Below are 16,733 nucleotides of genomic sequence, written 5' to 3' on the forward strand. Positions count from 1 at the left end.
TTATTTTGCAGGTCCACATTGGCAAAAAGGTCAACATAGGCCAAGTGTCTTAAATTGTCAATTTTCATCCGATTCACTTGAAATTTGAAGAGGAGTTGCATATTTGGTTTTTTAATTCAACCAACAATTATTTTTGAGGTTAAATTTCTTTTATGGATTTTGCAAGTGTCATGCTCTGCACGACGTCGTCTTCTTGTTTGTTTGTTTATCCGCACAGAACGCAAGTGTTTTTCTCTGCAATTGCTTGTCGGATTGAGTGGATATTTTCACCATAGGGGAGATGACTCATGGAGAATGTTTTATTGATAAGTATGATGTCATAGGTCACATGATGTGGCAGCCATGTTGGAAAACGGAAAAACTTTGGATCGCTGCATCTCTGAAACTGCACCAAGGAAAAAATTCAAACTTGGCACATGTTAAGCACTCCTCGTGGGGATAATTTTTTAATGACGTCATAATTGCAGATGTACAATGTTATATCTGATCAGTATGGAAATTGAGGGTCATCGAGGGATAAAGTAGTCCACAGAAAAAGAAGGAAAAAACTTTTTTTTTTTTAAACCTTCAAAAATCTTCTCTGAAGTGGCTGAACAGATTGAGGAAGAAAAAAATAAAATAAAATAAAAAACCACGCATGACCATCTAATCCACGAGGAACAAAAGTATCACACACATTATGTCAAGGATCACATGGTTTGGAAGCTATATTGGATTTACCCAAAAACGCATAAAAATCTTCTCCAGAACAGCTGGACAGATCAAGGGGATGCTTCACACAAATGTTCCCCAAGCTTTGGGGATATCAGGGTATTCACGAATATAATTGATGTCACATTGTTTGGCAGCCATATTGGATTGAGCAAAAATCTTTAAAAAATTATTTCTCTTGAACCGCTGAATCAATGGAAGTGAAACGTCACAAATATGATCTAGTAGTGATGGGGAATACATGTTTTAAATTTCAAGCAGATCGGATGCATGATCTTGCAGCCAGAATTATTTTAAAAAAATTGATCTGGTTCTTTATTATATTATTTATTTTTGAATAAGGCTCACTTGGCTATGCCTGGATGGATTTGAGGGAAGAGAAGTAGCAGCAGAAATGCGAATCCTATCCAGTTTCTCCTGATGACCCCATCTTTGCTTTTTGCTTGTTTGCGTGAGTTCCTTCTGATTACTTCAATGCAGGACTTTACATATTTAGTCTTCCATTTGATTTGAATTGAATTTATTTTAATCCCATTCTTAAATAATAAGCTCATAGGTCAGGGTCAAGTATCGGATCAAAGTGGGGTTGCATCAAAGTGGGACATCTTGGTGCCCGGTCATCACTGCCAAGTGGCAGTTCTAGTTATGTCTGTTATTAATTACTAAACACACCAGTGCATAAACTCCACACAAAACGACACAAACACCACAAAAACAAGTGCTGGCGAGGGTCTGCAATGTCTGATTGCTCTTTTTCTTGTGAGTTTTTGGATTATGACTTATAATCTCAAATACCACGCAGTGATGACTCAAACAGCATTATGTGCATTGTACTTACAAACTCCGTAAAGCTCATGCCTGCCTTCCCATGTGAGCACGATTCAATCAGTTCATCCACAAGCCCCTGTAAGGCCAAGGAAAAGGGAAAAGGTGAGCAAATGCATGATTCTTTGAACAACCATTGCTATCAACCTCTCAAACCAAGAGGAATTACTGTCACTCATTAGGCTCCAATGGAAGGTTCCTTAATGGAAAAGCTAGGTCACCGTTCTTGAATCGATCTATCAATCTATGTAGAGTATGTAAAGACGAGAAACACGGACAGTCCGCGAAGCCGTCGGTGAAGCAGTGTGACTATATATCTATTAATTACAGACTGAATGAACGTCAATTGCACTGTGACTTCACACACGTACATCTATTAATTACCTACCATTGGAACGTACCTTTCAAACCATGCGACTGCTGAGACCCCTTCGATCGTTGAAGACTCAAGACAGATGACCCAAAAGTTCCCGAGGACCCAAAAGACCCAGGTGAGGTCAGGTATGGGAGCATGCATCGGAGCAGCGCATCGCTGCATCCACTTTCTGCTGGTACTACAGCGGCCTCTGTCTGGCCACCCTCCAGGCAGATGCCTGGCCCATCCCCAGCTCTGTGAGATGCTGATCAACCTGCTGTAACCATGATGCATATGGTTGGCCCATTGGCCTCCTCCACTCACAAGGCTCCCTCACTGAGAGAAACTGGTGAGCAGGATCAGCGTCAGGAAAACGAGCCACATGTCCACACAGCCGCAGCTGACGCTCACAGACTAGGCAGGTAACAAACCTCATTTGAGTCACACAGCAACCGCTCGTTGGACACAAAATCCGACCAGCGATAGCCAAGGATTCTCCGAAGAGACCTGGTGCCAAAGGAATTAAGTCTCCGTCTCAGATCCCTGGTCAGAGTCCAAATCTCACATCCAGAGAGCAAAACTGGAAGCACCAAGGACCTGAAGACTCGGACTTTCGTCCTCCCACACAGGTATCGACAGCGCCTCATCCCATGATCCAGTGTATCCATGACTCCACAGGCCCAACCCAGACGTCTATGACCTCTGGCTCACAGCCAGCAGAGACAGAAATATCACTGCCAAGGGAAGTGAATCTTTCTGTGACCTCAAAATACTCACCACAAACAGGTGCAGACAAGATAGTAGCATCCAAAATGTCATTGAATGCCTGGATCTGAGTTTTGACCCAGGAAACCCCAGCAGCTCTGACTCCTCATTCACCACCTCGAGGGCCGACAAAAGGCTATCCAGAGTCTCCGCAAAGATGACTGCATCATCTTCGAAATCAATGTCAGAGATCTTGACATTCCCAAACAATGCACCACAGCTTGATCTCTCCATCATCATCTCCTCCCCAAAATCCAGTCCGTACAAGTGCTAAAACGTGTGGGAGCCAGTACACACCCCTGATGAACTGCAGTAACAACTGGAAACAAGTCTAAGATGGTATTACCACATCTCACAGCACTCTCAGCACCAGTGTGTCATCCAGACATCAGTTTGGTCAGTTTTGGTGGCACCCCACAAAGACCAAGAATCCTCCAGAGGGAATACCGATTCACTGAATCTAGTGCTTTTCAGAGGTTGCGAGCAGCCCCTGCCAAAACTCTCGTCTGCATTTGGTGAGGACCCGAAGAGCAAGGATACAGTCAATTGTTGACCTCTTTCGTGTAAAGCTTCACTGCTCTGGGTACTGGTGCTCAAGCATACGGTGGCGAACCCGATCATTAATTATCTGAAAAAAGATCTTGCCCGGCACCGAGAGCAGTATCACCCCTCTGTAGTTGTTGCAGTCCTGATGATCACCCTTCTCTTTCCAGGGAGGGACAACAAGAACCCTCTTCCAGTCAGTGGGGATGATGTATGTGTTCCACACAGAGCACCGAACTGCACGCAACGATGCCAGTACAGCATTTCCACCAGCCTTGAAAAATTCAGTAAGGATGCCACAGATCCCAGGAGCTTAACCCCATTTCAACCAGTTCACCACAGGGATGGGCTTGGAAGAACGCACTGCTCGAATTCCCCTGGAAGCAGGTTGAGAATCACTTGACCACAGGTGATGCCTTTCCCCCTCACAGATTCCTTCCACACAGGCCTCCTTGTCCACCCTTAGCACACATCCAGTTTTACACCTCAACTCCCTCAACAGCTCAGCTGTGCCATTAAGCCTGGGCCTCTGACTCCGGTCAATAGTATCCAGTGTCCCTTGAGAGACGAAATTCTTCTTCGCCCTACGGTGAGTCCCAAGACATCCACTGGCAACATCGTGGATGGTGGTCTTGAAGGCACTCCACAACTCTTCAGGATTCCCCAAAAGCACCCAGATTTCCCAAATCCCCACTCAGCCTGTTCGCAAACTCATCAGCTACCCTCTCATCCTTTAGCTTGCCAATATCCAGCCTTGGCTGAGATGGCACCATTCTTCCAAATCTAAGCTGCAACTTCAAAGTTGCTGCAACAAGCGTTTGGTCGATATTGAGGAACTGAGGAATCCATACACCCTGCAGTTCTGGATCATCCTCCAGTGACCATCAATGAGCACATGTTCAATCTCATTTGCCACACCACCAGCGTTGGAACACCAAGTCCAGTAATTAGCCTGTGGAAGCTGAAGCCATGACCCAGCCACCCTAGGTCCAAGACTTTTTGCAAAGTCAAGGAACTTGGTGCTATTCTAGTTAAGAGTTCCAGACCCATTGGGACCAACACATGTCTCACAACCATCCCTATCAGCTCCAGTCAATGCATTGAAATCCCCCAAGATGGAAAGATTATCTCACCTGGGGCATTGATCAACGACAGACTCGACTCGAGCGTGGCATAGAATGCGTCCTTCATGATGAGATCACTTGCCTCAGTTGGAGCATAAACAGAGACCAAGGAAATGACACCCAAGGAGTGATGAATCCTCAGTCTCATAATACGCTCGTTGACTGGTGTTACTTCAATTATCATTGGAGTCAGCTTATTGGACACAACTACAGCAACTCCTTGGGCATGGTAACAATCCGAGCGACCAGACCAATAGTCGGTGTAACCATCAGCCATGATCTCGCCACAATCCGGTCCCTGAACCTCAGAGAGTGCTGCAATACCGATGTTCAAACGCTTGAGCTCAGATGATAACAGACAGGTGATCATCTTCTCTTCGGGACAGGACATTTCAGGCACCCACCCGATGGGAACGCCTCAGGTTAATCCAAGGAGACCGCCGTCTGGTAGACGACACCTCAGCACCACCCTGACACACACCACCGCAATCCAACCTGGAAAGGTTACCCCATGTTTTTCCTTCTGTCATCAAGGAATGGGGGTCCCGAAGGCTTTGACCCAATCCCGTCATGCGGTAAGTTGCCGAAGTGCAAATCCTGCTACTAACCTCCTCAAAAAAGATACCCAACTGAAGGAGGATGTCCGCACACACAATTGAGCACTACAAATGGGTGGCTGTTGGCTCACAACGAGCTCCTCTGCAGTATGACAGGTTTTGTTTTTAATCCTGTTGGATGTACATATGCACCCTCCTCACCAGAAAACCTGGTGGGGGAGAGCGTTTAGTCACCGACAACTTGACCATAATCAGGTTGCACAGGTTTACATGGTACCTGTAGCAAGTCACACATCTAATCTGGCTTGACGTAACACCAGATCCAGAGGACCCAAAATACCTCAATCTATGATAAACGGATGAGGTGTGTGTGTGTGTGTGTGTGTGTGTGTGTGTGTGTGTGTGTGTGTGTGTGTGTGTGTGTGTGTGTGTGTGTGTGTGTGTGTGTGTGTGTGTGTGTGTGTGTGTGTGTGTGTGTGTATGTGTTACTTTTTGTCTATTAATTTTGTATTGTTGGAATGTACCTTTTGACCCTTTTGATTGCTCAGACCCCTTTCAACTTGAAAGACCTTTCAGGAACCCCAAGCACCGAAAGACCCTGAAGACCCAAAAGACCCTGAGGACCCCAAAAGACCATTTGAACCCAAAAGACCCCGATGACCCAAAAGTCCCTAAGAACATAACCCCCCCACCCAAAAGTCCCCGACGACCTGAAAGACCCCGAGGACCCAAAAGCTCCAAAAGTTTGAGGACCCATAAGTGTGCAAAGTTCCTGAGGACCCAAAAGTTCCAAAAAGTTCCAGAGGGCCCAAAATTTCCCAAAGTTTGGGCATGTTTTACCACCCTGGTAACACCCTCTTCTGCTGCCTTCCCTCCCCCTCCCATCACCAATATACTATCTCATTTCCCCTTACGCTGCTTTCCCCTCCCTCCCTTCATGCCATCTTCCCTTCCCCTCTTGCCACCTTACAATCCCCTCCCGCCATCTTACAATCCCCTCCCACCGCCTTCCCCTGCCCTCATGTCACCTTCTCCTCCCTTCACATCCCCTCCTCTACTCTCACGCTGCCTTCCCCTCCACTCTCGCTGCCTTCCCTTCCCTCCCGCTGCCTTCCTTCTTCCTCACGCTATCCTCCTTCCAAAACCCCTCCACTGCCATACAACTCACAGGACGTTGAGGAGAGAAAGAGGCGTCAAAGAATGTGCGAATTGGACAAATGAAAGGTTTTTTTTTATTTTTAAAATCATTTTGAAGTGCTGCTTGGATCAATTCCACAGTTTGTCTCAGGTTTCAAGATTTTAGAGCTTATCGCATGTGTGGAAATTAAATAAAGGCAAGAACACTGGCGTGGCTTTTTTGATGAATGACAACAAACGCCCTTCTTTCCCTTCCCTCATGCTTCCCTCCTCCCAAAGCTGCTCCACCCCCTCCCCCACAGATATCTCCGGGAGGTGTTCAGTATGACCCGTGTGAACGTGCTGTTTCAACGTACCCGATTTTGTACAATCCTGTACTACTGCCAGCATAAAGGGACCATTCCCCCCACCCTACCCCTGCATTCCCGATAATCTCCCTATCAAATGCATGCCCTAAACACCACCTTCCTCTCCCCACTAGCCCCCTCTCTCACCCATCCTCCTCGCTCCCTCCCCCATCCCGGAGTGTATGGTGACGTGTGCTGAGGCCTCGCTCTCCCCCACTTCGCTCCCCCACCCCTCCTCGTTGCCCCTCCCCACCCGTCTCAATATTCCCGTTGTATTTGCTCATTACAAATAAATGTAATATCACCGATTTTACAAACAAATTTGTGCAAAACAAATGGTTGTATAATGATTGGTGCAAATCATGACAACACAGCAAATCTGTAACGTAAATGTCTGTAACGACGTGTAAAAAGGCGAGCGTAGCAAGCTGATCCACGCAAGTCAGTTAATAAAATGTTGGAAAATTCTCCTTCAGTGTGTGGATATCCTTAAGGGAGGAAAGGAAGGGATGTGGAAAGAGAAGACGTCCTATTACACAGACAAACATTGCCATAATAAAGCAATGGAAATGCCAACTGCAAGCCGCAAGCCATTACCTGCCGTAAGCCTGCTTCAAGGGTTGTTGCATCTTCGTTTGCAACACAACGAAGATGCAGTCGTTTCTCCTTGTTGCTTGTCACATCTGATGCTTCTTTCGATTCCCCACATGTTACGCTGTGCAAGCAATGCTCCATTAAGGACGATGTCAAGCTGTAATGGACCAAACCGTAAAATCATCCGGATTCCCTGCTAATGATAAAGACATTACATGGTGGAGAGTTATTGAAGATGGAGGTGGTGACAAGGTGGAAGATTGCAGTTTATCACATGAGGAACCATTTTATGCACCTACATAAAGTCAAGTGCTCAGTAGCCCTTGGTTCACTCTTTCCTCTCTCTCTGCAATTACTCAAGTATGGTGCTGTTATCCATCCCAATTGCAGTTGGGATGCATCTCACAACCAGCGACGTCAAACTTCCTTCACAAACTGACTGAAAAAAAGCACACCGTGGATATAGTGTGTGTGTGTGTGTGTGTATACATAAACGTGGGCGCATATGCGCACGAGCACACACACACACACACACACACACACACACACACACACACACACACACACACACACACACACACACACACACTACATGGTCAAAAGTATGCGGACACCCCTTCTAATTTGTGGATTTGGCCATTTCAGACACACCCATTGCTGACAGGTGTATAAAATCAAGCACACAGCCATGCAATCTCCATCGACAATCATTGACAGTAGAATGGGACGTACTGAAGAGCTCAGTGACTTTCAATGCGACACGCTCAAAGGATGCCACCTTTCCAACATGTCAGTTTGTCAAATTTCTGCTCTGTTAGTGCTGCCCCGGTCAACTGTAAGTACTGTTATTGTGAAGTGGAAATGTCTGGGAACAACAACAGCTCAGCCGTGAAGTGGTAGGCCACACAAGCTCACAGAACGGGACCACAGAGTGCTGAAGCACGTAGCGTTGGAGAATCGTCTGTCTTCCGTTGCAACACTCACTACCGAGTTCCAAACTGACTCTGGAAGCAACATCAGCACAAACACTTTGTCGAGAGCTTCATGAAATGGGTTTCCATGGCCGAGCAGCCACACACAAGCCGAAGATCACCATGTGCAATGCCAAGCGTCGGCCGCAGTGGTGCTAAGCTCACCACCATTGGACTCGGGAGCAGTGGAAACGTGTTCTCTGGAGTGATGAATCACACTTCACCATCTGGCAGTCCAACGGATGAATCTGGGTTTGGTGGAAGCAAAGAGAATGCTACCTGTCCGAATGCATAGTGGCAACTGTAAAGTTTGGTGGAGGAGGAATAATGATCTGGGGCTGTTTTTCATGGTTCGGGCTCAACCCCTTAGTTCCAGTGAAGGGAAGTCTTAACGCTACAGTATACAATGACATTCAAGACGATTCTGTACTTCCAGCTTTGTGGCAACAGTTTAGGGAAGGCCCTTTCCTGTTTCAGCATGACAATGACCCCGTGCACAAAGCGAGATCCATAGAGAAATGGTTTGTCGAGATCGGTGTAGAAGAACTTGACTGGTCTGCACAGAGCCCTGACCTCAACCCCATCGAACACCTTTGGGATGAATTGCAACGCCGACTGCGAGTCATACCGAATCGCTCAACATCAGTGCCCATCCTAACGAATACTCTTGTGGCTGAATGGAAGCAAATCCCTACAGCAATGTCCCAATATCTAGTGGAACGCCTTCCCAGAAGAGTGGAGGATGTTATAGCAGCAAAGGGGGGAGCAACTCCATATCAATACCCATGATTTTGGAATGAGATGTTGGATGAGCAGGTGTCCATATACTTTTGGCCATTTAGTGTATACATAGGTACATATATATATATATATATATATATATATATATATATATATATATATATATATATATATATATATATACACATACATACATACATACATACACACACACACACACACACACACACACAGACACACACACACACACACACACACACACACACACACACACACACACACACACACACACACACACACACACACACACACACACACACACACAGGAGCCTGGTGTTGGCGCAGTGGTTAGGGCAGCGGCTTGGGATCCAAAAGGTCCTGAGTTCAAGCCCCGTTGGGCCACTGAATTAATACACCAGGGGGTTGACTCAGCCTGTCATCCTTCCGAGGTCGGCCAAATGAGTACCAGTATACTGGGCCGGTGTATACCCCGGTTAAAATAGGTGTACCATATCCGTGTCGTAAGAGGCGACCAGGGTTGCGTCAGGAAGGACATCCGGCGTAAAACATGTGCCAAATCTCTATGCGGATCTTACGGATGATCCGCTGTGGCGACCCCGAACGGGAGCACCCGAAGGAAGAAGAAAAAAAAAAAATATATATATATATATATATATACATACAGGGTGTCCCAAAAATGAACTCACTCTTTAAATGATAATAAATGCATTGTTTATTGACTTAGAAACAAGATTAATGGTTAAATGTATGTTTACAAATGTTCAAACTGACGACCATCGCGTTCCAAACACAGCCGATAACGCGGACGAATGGATTCAACAGCGTTACGAATAATTTCATTTTGAACTGCAAGACATTGTCTTTCAATTTCCTCTTTCAGCTCATCGACTATTGCTGGTTTTGAGCCGTAAACCTTATCTTTGAGATAACCCCATAAAAAGAAGTCCATTGGAGTGAGGTCTGGGGAACGCGCAGGGAATTGAACACTACTTCTTCGCCCAATCCATCTGTTCGGAAAAGTTGCTTCGAGATAGGCCCTTACATCACGGTGGTAGTGGGGAGGTGCTCCATCTTGCTGAAAGTAAATCTCTTCGTCACCAAACATCTCTTCAACACGTGGACCGACGGATTCCTGCAGCAAGTTTAAGTAAACATCCCCAGTGACAATTTGGTCAAAAAAGAATGGCCCTAGGATGCCCAATGCTGATATCCCACACCACATTGTAACCCCTGGTAAGTTCAAATGGTGTTCCATAGTAACATGCGGATTTTCAGGAGCCCAGTAGGTGCAATTGTGTCGGTTAATTGAGCCACTTAACTTGAAGCTGGCCTCATCGCTCCAAACAATTTTGGATGGAAATGCTGCATCATCTTCACATTTGCCGAGGTACCACTCACAAAATTCAGCTCTCCCGTCAGGATCGTCTTCATTTAGAGCGTGGATTAATGTTAGAATGTAACTTTTCCAATTAATTCGCTTCAAAATGCAATGGGCGCTTCATTTTGGGATTCCTGTCTCAAGAGCCATTTGTCGTACAGATTTCCGTGGGAATCGGTGGAGGGTTACCAGCAATTGATTTTCCTTTGCGGGGGTGGTTGATGACCGTGGTCTTCCTGAACACTCCTTATGGACATCATGCACAGTTCCATCTGTTTCAAAGTTATCTCGGATGCGAGCAATGGTGCGTCGCATTGGTGGATCTTTGTGAAAATGTCTTCTAAATTGTCTTTGCACTTCCTTGATGTTTTCGTGCTTCCAGTAGGACTTTATGATCAATTTTCTCAATCAATAAAACCACAGTTTGCCATGGATGTTCGCTTTCCATCAACCATTCTTTTTTTCCAACTTCAGTGCCAACTCACCCCCCTCACCCCTCACTCTCACTCTCAAAGCAACCATCCCACTCTTCTCCCTCCAAGCCTCCCTCTCACCTCTCTCAAAAATTCCCCCCTCACCTTTCTCCCACCTTTCATCCCCCTCACTCTTCCTTCTCTAAGTTGCCCCCCCTCGGAACAAGTGTGTATCTACCCTCAGGAGAGCCAGAAAACAACATCTTTCTCATCTCAAGTCTGAAGTCTCAAACCTCCCTCCCTCCTCAAAATCCTGGTGGCATTTAATCAAATCTGTTTCTGGTGTATGTTCCCCCTCCATCCCCTCCCTTACCTCAAATGGCCGCACTGCTGATTCCACACGTGATAAAGCTGAATGTCTAAACTCAGTGTTTGCAGCTAAATCTTGTGTCGTAAACCCATCACTATCTCAACCCACTTTACCCAGTCGCACCCAACTGTCCCTGGACTCTGTATCCTTTTCTCCTGACAAGGTGGAGAGCTTGCTTTCAAACCTCGAGTCAGATTCTGCAACCGGTCCAGACGGCATCAGCCCACATGTCCTCAAAGCCTGCTCTTCTGCTCTTGCTCACCCTCTCTCTATTCTATTCACCCTCTCATTTGCCCAAGGTCATCTGCCATCCGCTTGGAAATCTGCTAACATCACTGCCCTGCATAAAAAAGGTGTAAAAACAGATCCCTGTAACTACAGACCAATCAGCCTTCTCCCAATCATCAGCAAGGTTATGGAATCCATCATCGCTTCAGACATGAAATCTTTCCTCTTCTCCAATGGCTTGATTTCCAATCATCAATTTGGTTTCAGACCAGGTCACTCTACCCTGGATATGCTGCCTCTGCTCTCCCATCAATGGATGGAGGTACTCAATGCCAGACAGGAAATCCGAGCCGTATCCCTGGACATATCACGTGCTTTTGACACAGTCTGGCACCCTGCACTACTCACCAAACTCTCTTCCCATGGTATTCAAGGCCATCTCCACTCATGGCTCGCAGACTTCCTCTCCTGTCGCAGTCAACGTGTGGCCCTAAATGGAGTTCTTTCATCCCCTCTTCCTGTGCAGGCTGGAGTTCCTCAAGGTAGCGTTCTGGGCCCTGTTCTTTTTCTGGTTTTCATCAATGATCTCTCGGACTCTCTGGAAAATCCTCTATTTCTCTTTGCCGACGACTCCACCCTCTGCCGTACCATCTGTCATCCCTCAGACCGGCAAGCAGCAGCTTCTTCGCTCACTGCAGATCTGGATAAAATCACAAACTGGTCCAACACGTGGAACATGTCTTTCAATCCAGACAAATCTCACACTCTTACTATGTCTTTTCGAAAGGACCGTTTAGAAAACCCCCCATCCACTTTCTCAACAATCCTCTGGAAGAAGTCTTTTCTTTCAAGCTTCTGGGTCTCACTATCTGCCATGACCTTTCCTGGGAAAGTCACATTTCCAACCTCGCCTCAAAAGCCAGTCGCCGACTGGGAATCCTCCGTCGTGCAAAGTCCTTCCTCGGCCCCCCTGAGCTCCTGACCACTTACAAAGCTTTTGTCCGTAGCCTGATGGAGTACTGCTCTCCCCTCTGGGCTGGTGCTCCTGCCTCCCACCTTTCTCGGCTTCACGCTGTCGAAACCAGGGCATTTAAGATCATCGGCATCTCCCGCAATGAAGCTGAGTCTTTGGGCCTCTCACTCAATCACCGCAGGTTGGTCGGTGGTCTTTCTGTCTTCTACCGACTCCTCTCCAGCCTTGCCCCCCCTGCTCTCTCTGCGATTTGTCCCCACCACATTTCCACAGGGCGCTCAAGGTCCGCCAACAACCCCCTTCTGGTAAAACTACCAAAATCACGAATCACTGCTCATCTTCACTCTTTCATTCCTCTTTTTTCCCGCCTTTGGAATAAACTTCCTCACTCTATTCTTTCCCATTCTTCCCTCCAGGCTTTCAAAACAGCTGTTCACCACCACCTCTTATTTTCCTCCATCCAAATCCTCGATCTTTTCTACCCCCGATAATCCATCCAAGCCCACTTCCTTCAATTCCCCTGCTTTCCTTCCTGAAAGTCCCTGTAATGTCCATCTTCTCTTCGCCATGTTCCCCGTCCCATCCCCATCCCTCTCCCTTCCACAGTTCACCTAATGTGTCTGTTCCCCACTGTTTTGTCCCTTCCACTCCCACCCCTCTTGTCTCATGCCTCCTTGAAGTGTGTTAGCTCTCATACGAGCCTCGTCCAAGGTATACAAAAAAAAAAAAAAAATCTGGTGGTGAAAGAAGGCCGCATTCCAGTGGATTGGGAACTGAGTACCCTCGTCCCTCTGTACAAGGGGAAAGGTGACCCTCTGGACTATGGCTCCTATCGAGCAATAAAGTTATTGGAGCATGGAATGAAGGTATTGGAAAGGGTGTTGGAGAAGAGGATAAGGAAGAAGGTAAAGCTTGACGAAATGCAGTTTGGATTTATGCCAGGAAGAGGAACGACAGATGTAATTTTTATTGTAAGGCAGTTGCAGGAGAAGTACTTGGAGAAGAGGAAGAAGTTGTTTTTTGGGTTTGGTGATCTGGAGAAAGCATTTGATAGGGTTCCACGTGAAGTTATGACATGGGCATTCAGGAAGTTGGGAGTGGAGGAATGGTTGATCAGAGTAGTGATGGCAATGTACGAGAGAGCACGCACAGCTGTAAGGACAAAGGATGGGAACAGTGGTGAGTTTGAAGTGAGGGTGGGAGTGCACCAGGGGTCGGTACCAAGTCCACTTCTATTTGTAGTTGTGATGGAGGTGCTGGCTCGGAGGGTCAAGGAGGGTTTACCGTGGGAGCTGCTGTATGCAGATGATCTGGTGTTGATTGCAGAGAGTATGGATGGACTGAAGGAGAAGATGAACAAGTGGAAGGAATGTATGGAGGAAAAAGGTTTGAAGGTGAATATCGGAAAGACGAAGGTGATGGCAAGTGGTAAAGCATGTGGTGAGGTGGATAGGACTGGGAAGTGGCCGTGTGCTGTGTGCAGGAAGGGTGTCGGAGTGAACTCCATTCAGTGTACAATGTGTGCTGAATGGGTTCATCGAAAATGTAGTGGGGTGAGAGGGTCATTAACCAGTGTGGCAGCAACATTCAAGTGTAAGGTGTGCATAGAGGGAGCAGCAGATGAAGGAATTGTTCAGTTGGATCTTGGAGATGGTGTGAAGCTGGAAGGTGTGAAAACATTTTGCTATCTTGGAGACATGCTGAATGGAGAAGGTGGATCAGACTCTTCGACAGTTGCTAGAGTGAGATGTGCATGGAAGAAGTTTCGGGAACTGAGTGGCGTGCTGATGAAGAGGGAGTGTCGTTGAAGCTGAAGGGAAAGGTGTATGCTACATGTGTGAGGAGTACGATGATTTATGGGAGTGAGACATGGGTAATGAACATGGAGCAGCAACAAAGGCTGGAAAGGGTGGAAATGCGAATGGTTCGGTGGATGTATGGAGTATCGTTGAGAGAGAGGAAGACAAATGATGACTTGCTAAAGATGATGGGAATAGAGTCTGTGATGGATGTTGTGAAGAGAAACAGGTTGAGATGGTTGGGTCATGTGTTGAGGAAGGATGAAAGTAACTGGGTGAGAGGAGTGTTGGAAATGAGTGTAGTCGGAAGTGGAGGACGGGGAAGACCGAGAAAAACTTGACTAAAGGTGGTGGAAGAAGAAATGTGGGCAAGGGGATTAAGAAGGGGAGATGCAGAAAATAGGGTAAAGTGGAGAAGATTGTCATGGTGCCCACAAAGCTAACCCCTGCTTTAGCAGGGAAAATGGCCTTTAAATGCTTGTGTGTGTGTGTGTGTGTGTGTGTGTGTGTGTGTGTGTGTGTGTGTGTGTGTGTGTGTGTGTGTGTGTGTGTGTGTGTGTGTGTGTGTGTGTTTTATGACAAGTGAGATAACTAACACCATTGCTCGCCAACACCCGAACCAGATATCTATGACGGCAACCCAATGATGTTCTAACTCTGGCCCTGTTCCTTCCAGACAATGCTCAACCAGGCTCAGAACCCCGTGACGCAAAGACTTACCTTCCTTGCGAAATCCTGTCGGACCCCGCTATTCACGAATTCACGACTTGCAGATATTCTTGGTTAAAAAATGTGACCTACTTCAACATTCACAGCCTTGTGCTTCGCAAATTCATGGGGTTTATTTTCGCAGGCATTTGAGGTTTTTTTTTTTAATGGTTTTTTATTTTTATTTTTTGCATTTTCACGGTTTTTTGTGGGTGTATTCATGATTTTCATGGCTGTATTCGCGGTTTTTCATGGGAGTTTTGATTTTCCCTTATGAATCATGATCCGACGGGAACGTATCCCCCCCATTTTGCATTGAACCAATGCCTCTACATTCACGGATTTGACATTCATGGCATTTTTCAGGAACGTAAACCCTGCAAATAGCGGGGTCCGACAGTACACCAAAGGCAAAATGAGATACCTCGTCCACCGATTTTGACACCGCTATGTTTCCTATCTTGAGGTCGCCTACCAAGAAGCTTGGAAGGGGCTTAATCAGAAGTTTAAAAATACAACAAGGATTACCACTCAAGTAATTGAGAAACTCACTTGTTTCCCAAGGTTCAAGGTGGATGAAAACTGCAGGCTTATGTAACTTGCGGATCTGTTCACAGACAAAGTTGCACAAATTGTTGATTTAACCAGCCTCAACTACGTGCACATTCTACACATCCGATGCGTGAAAAGCTACCTACTCATATCCACAAAGATTGGAGGAAGCACACCTCAAAATACAAAATAACAAATGGAAGCTACTCACAATTCACCAAACTCACAAAATTCTTGAGAAGAAAGGCCATACTCCATAATGACCCAAAGTTATACCCAATTAGGCAACATAATTCTCGGTTGACAGAAAAGGGGAGAACACACAGAAGTCTGAATTCCCCCTTTCGAGTCTTGGCGACATCTACACCTATGAATGTGAAACTAACTACCAGTCACAATAAATTGTTGGGATCACGACAAGCAGGATCCTCATCTGAATGAGTGCATTTCATTCAGCAAGAAACCCATTTGAGAGAGAAGGGACTTCCTCAAAACCAAAGGTCTCTGCTTCAAGTGTGGTGACAACCACAGATTTAAGGACTGCAACACTGAAGTTTCCTTCCATAAGGCTCGGAACAAGTGTGTATCTACCCTCAGGAGAGCCAGACAACAACATCTTTCTAAGCTCAAGTCTGAACTTTCAAACCTCTCTCCCTCCTCCAAACCCTGGTGGCATCTAATCAAATCTGTTTCTGGTGTATGCTCCCCCACCATCCCCTCCCTTACCTCAAATGGCCACACTGCTGATACCGCACATGAAAAGGCTGAATACCTAAACTTGGTGTTTGCATCGGAATATTGTGTCAAAAACCCATTGCTTTCTCTACCCATCATACCCAGTCGCACCCAACTGTCCCTGGACTCTGTGTCCTATTATCCTGACAAGGTGGAGAGCTTGCTGTCAAACCTCGACTCAGATTCTGCAACCAGTCCAGACGGCATCAGCCCTCTTCTTCCTCTTTCGGCTTGCTCCCGTTAGGGGTCGCCACAGCGGACCAACTGTCTCCATTTTGCTCTATCCTCCACATCTTCCATTGACACTCCAACCACCCGCATGTCCGCCCTCACCGCATCCATGAACCTCTTCTTTGGCCTTCCTCTTCTCCTCCTGCCTGGCGGCTCCATCTTCAACATCCTTCTCCCGATATACTCCGTTTCCCTCCTGTGCACATGTCCAAACCATCTCAATCTCGCCTCTCTCACTTTGTCTCCAAACCGTCCTACCTGCGCTGTCCCTCTAATACACTCATTTCTTATCCTATCCATCCTCGTCACTCCCAACGAGAATCGCAGCATCTTTAACTCTGAGGAGTTACATCGATGCCAGACGGCATCAGCCCAAATGTCCGAAAAACCTGCTCCTCTGCTCTTGCTCACCCTTTCTCTGTTATAGTCACCCACTCATTTGCTCAAGGTCATCTGCCATCTGCTTGGAAATCAGCTAACATTACTGCCATTACATGCCATAAAAAAGGTGCCAAAACAGATCCCTGCAACTACAGACCAATCAGCCTTCTTCCAATCATCAGCAAGGTTATGGAATCCATCATCGCTTCAGACATCAAATCCTTCCTCTTCTCCAATAGCTTGATTTCCGATCATCAATTTGGTTTCACACCAG

General features: G+C 46.5%; 1 protein-coding gene across 5 annotated transcripts in view; it reads right to left on the bottom strand.

Annotated features, from left to right (window-relative positions):
* The window catches only part of LOC147019399 (ubiquitin carboxyl-terminal hydrolase 14-like), a 203,105-nt gene that overhangs the window by 56,543 nt on the left and 129,829 nt on the right, over window positions 1-16,733 (bottom strand). For all 5 annotated transcript variants that reach the window (XM_085893825.1, XM_085893823.1, XM_085893822.1 and 2 more), the window contains 2 exons: window positions 6,962-7,079; window positions 1,550-1,615 (listed from right to left, as the gene is read on the bottom strand). In XM_085893825.1, the coding sequence (XP_085749951.1) occupies window positions 1,550-1,615; window positions 6,962-7,079 (184 nt within the window). The remainder of the gene's footprint in view (window positions 1-1,549; window positions 1,616-6,961; window positions 7,080-16,733) is intronic.

This window comes from Eptatretus burgeri, chromosome 9, assembly GCF_056783735.1.
Source record: "Eptatretus burgeri isolate ZD-2024b chromosome 9, Ebu_testis_v1, whole genome shotgun sequence".
NCBI classification, from domain to species: Eukaryota; Metazoa; Chordata; class Myxini; order Myxiniformes; family Myxinidae; genus Eptatretus; species Eptatretus burgeri.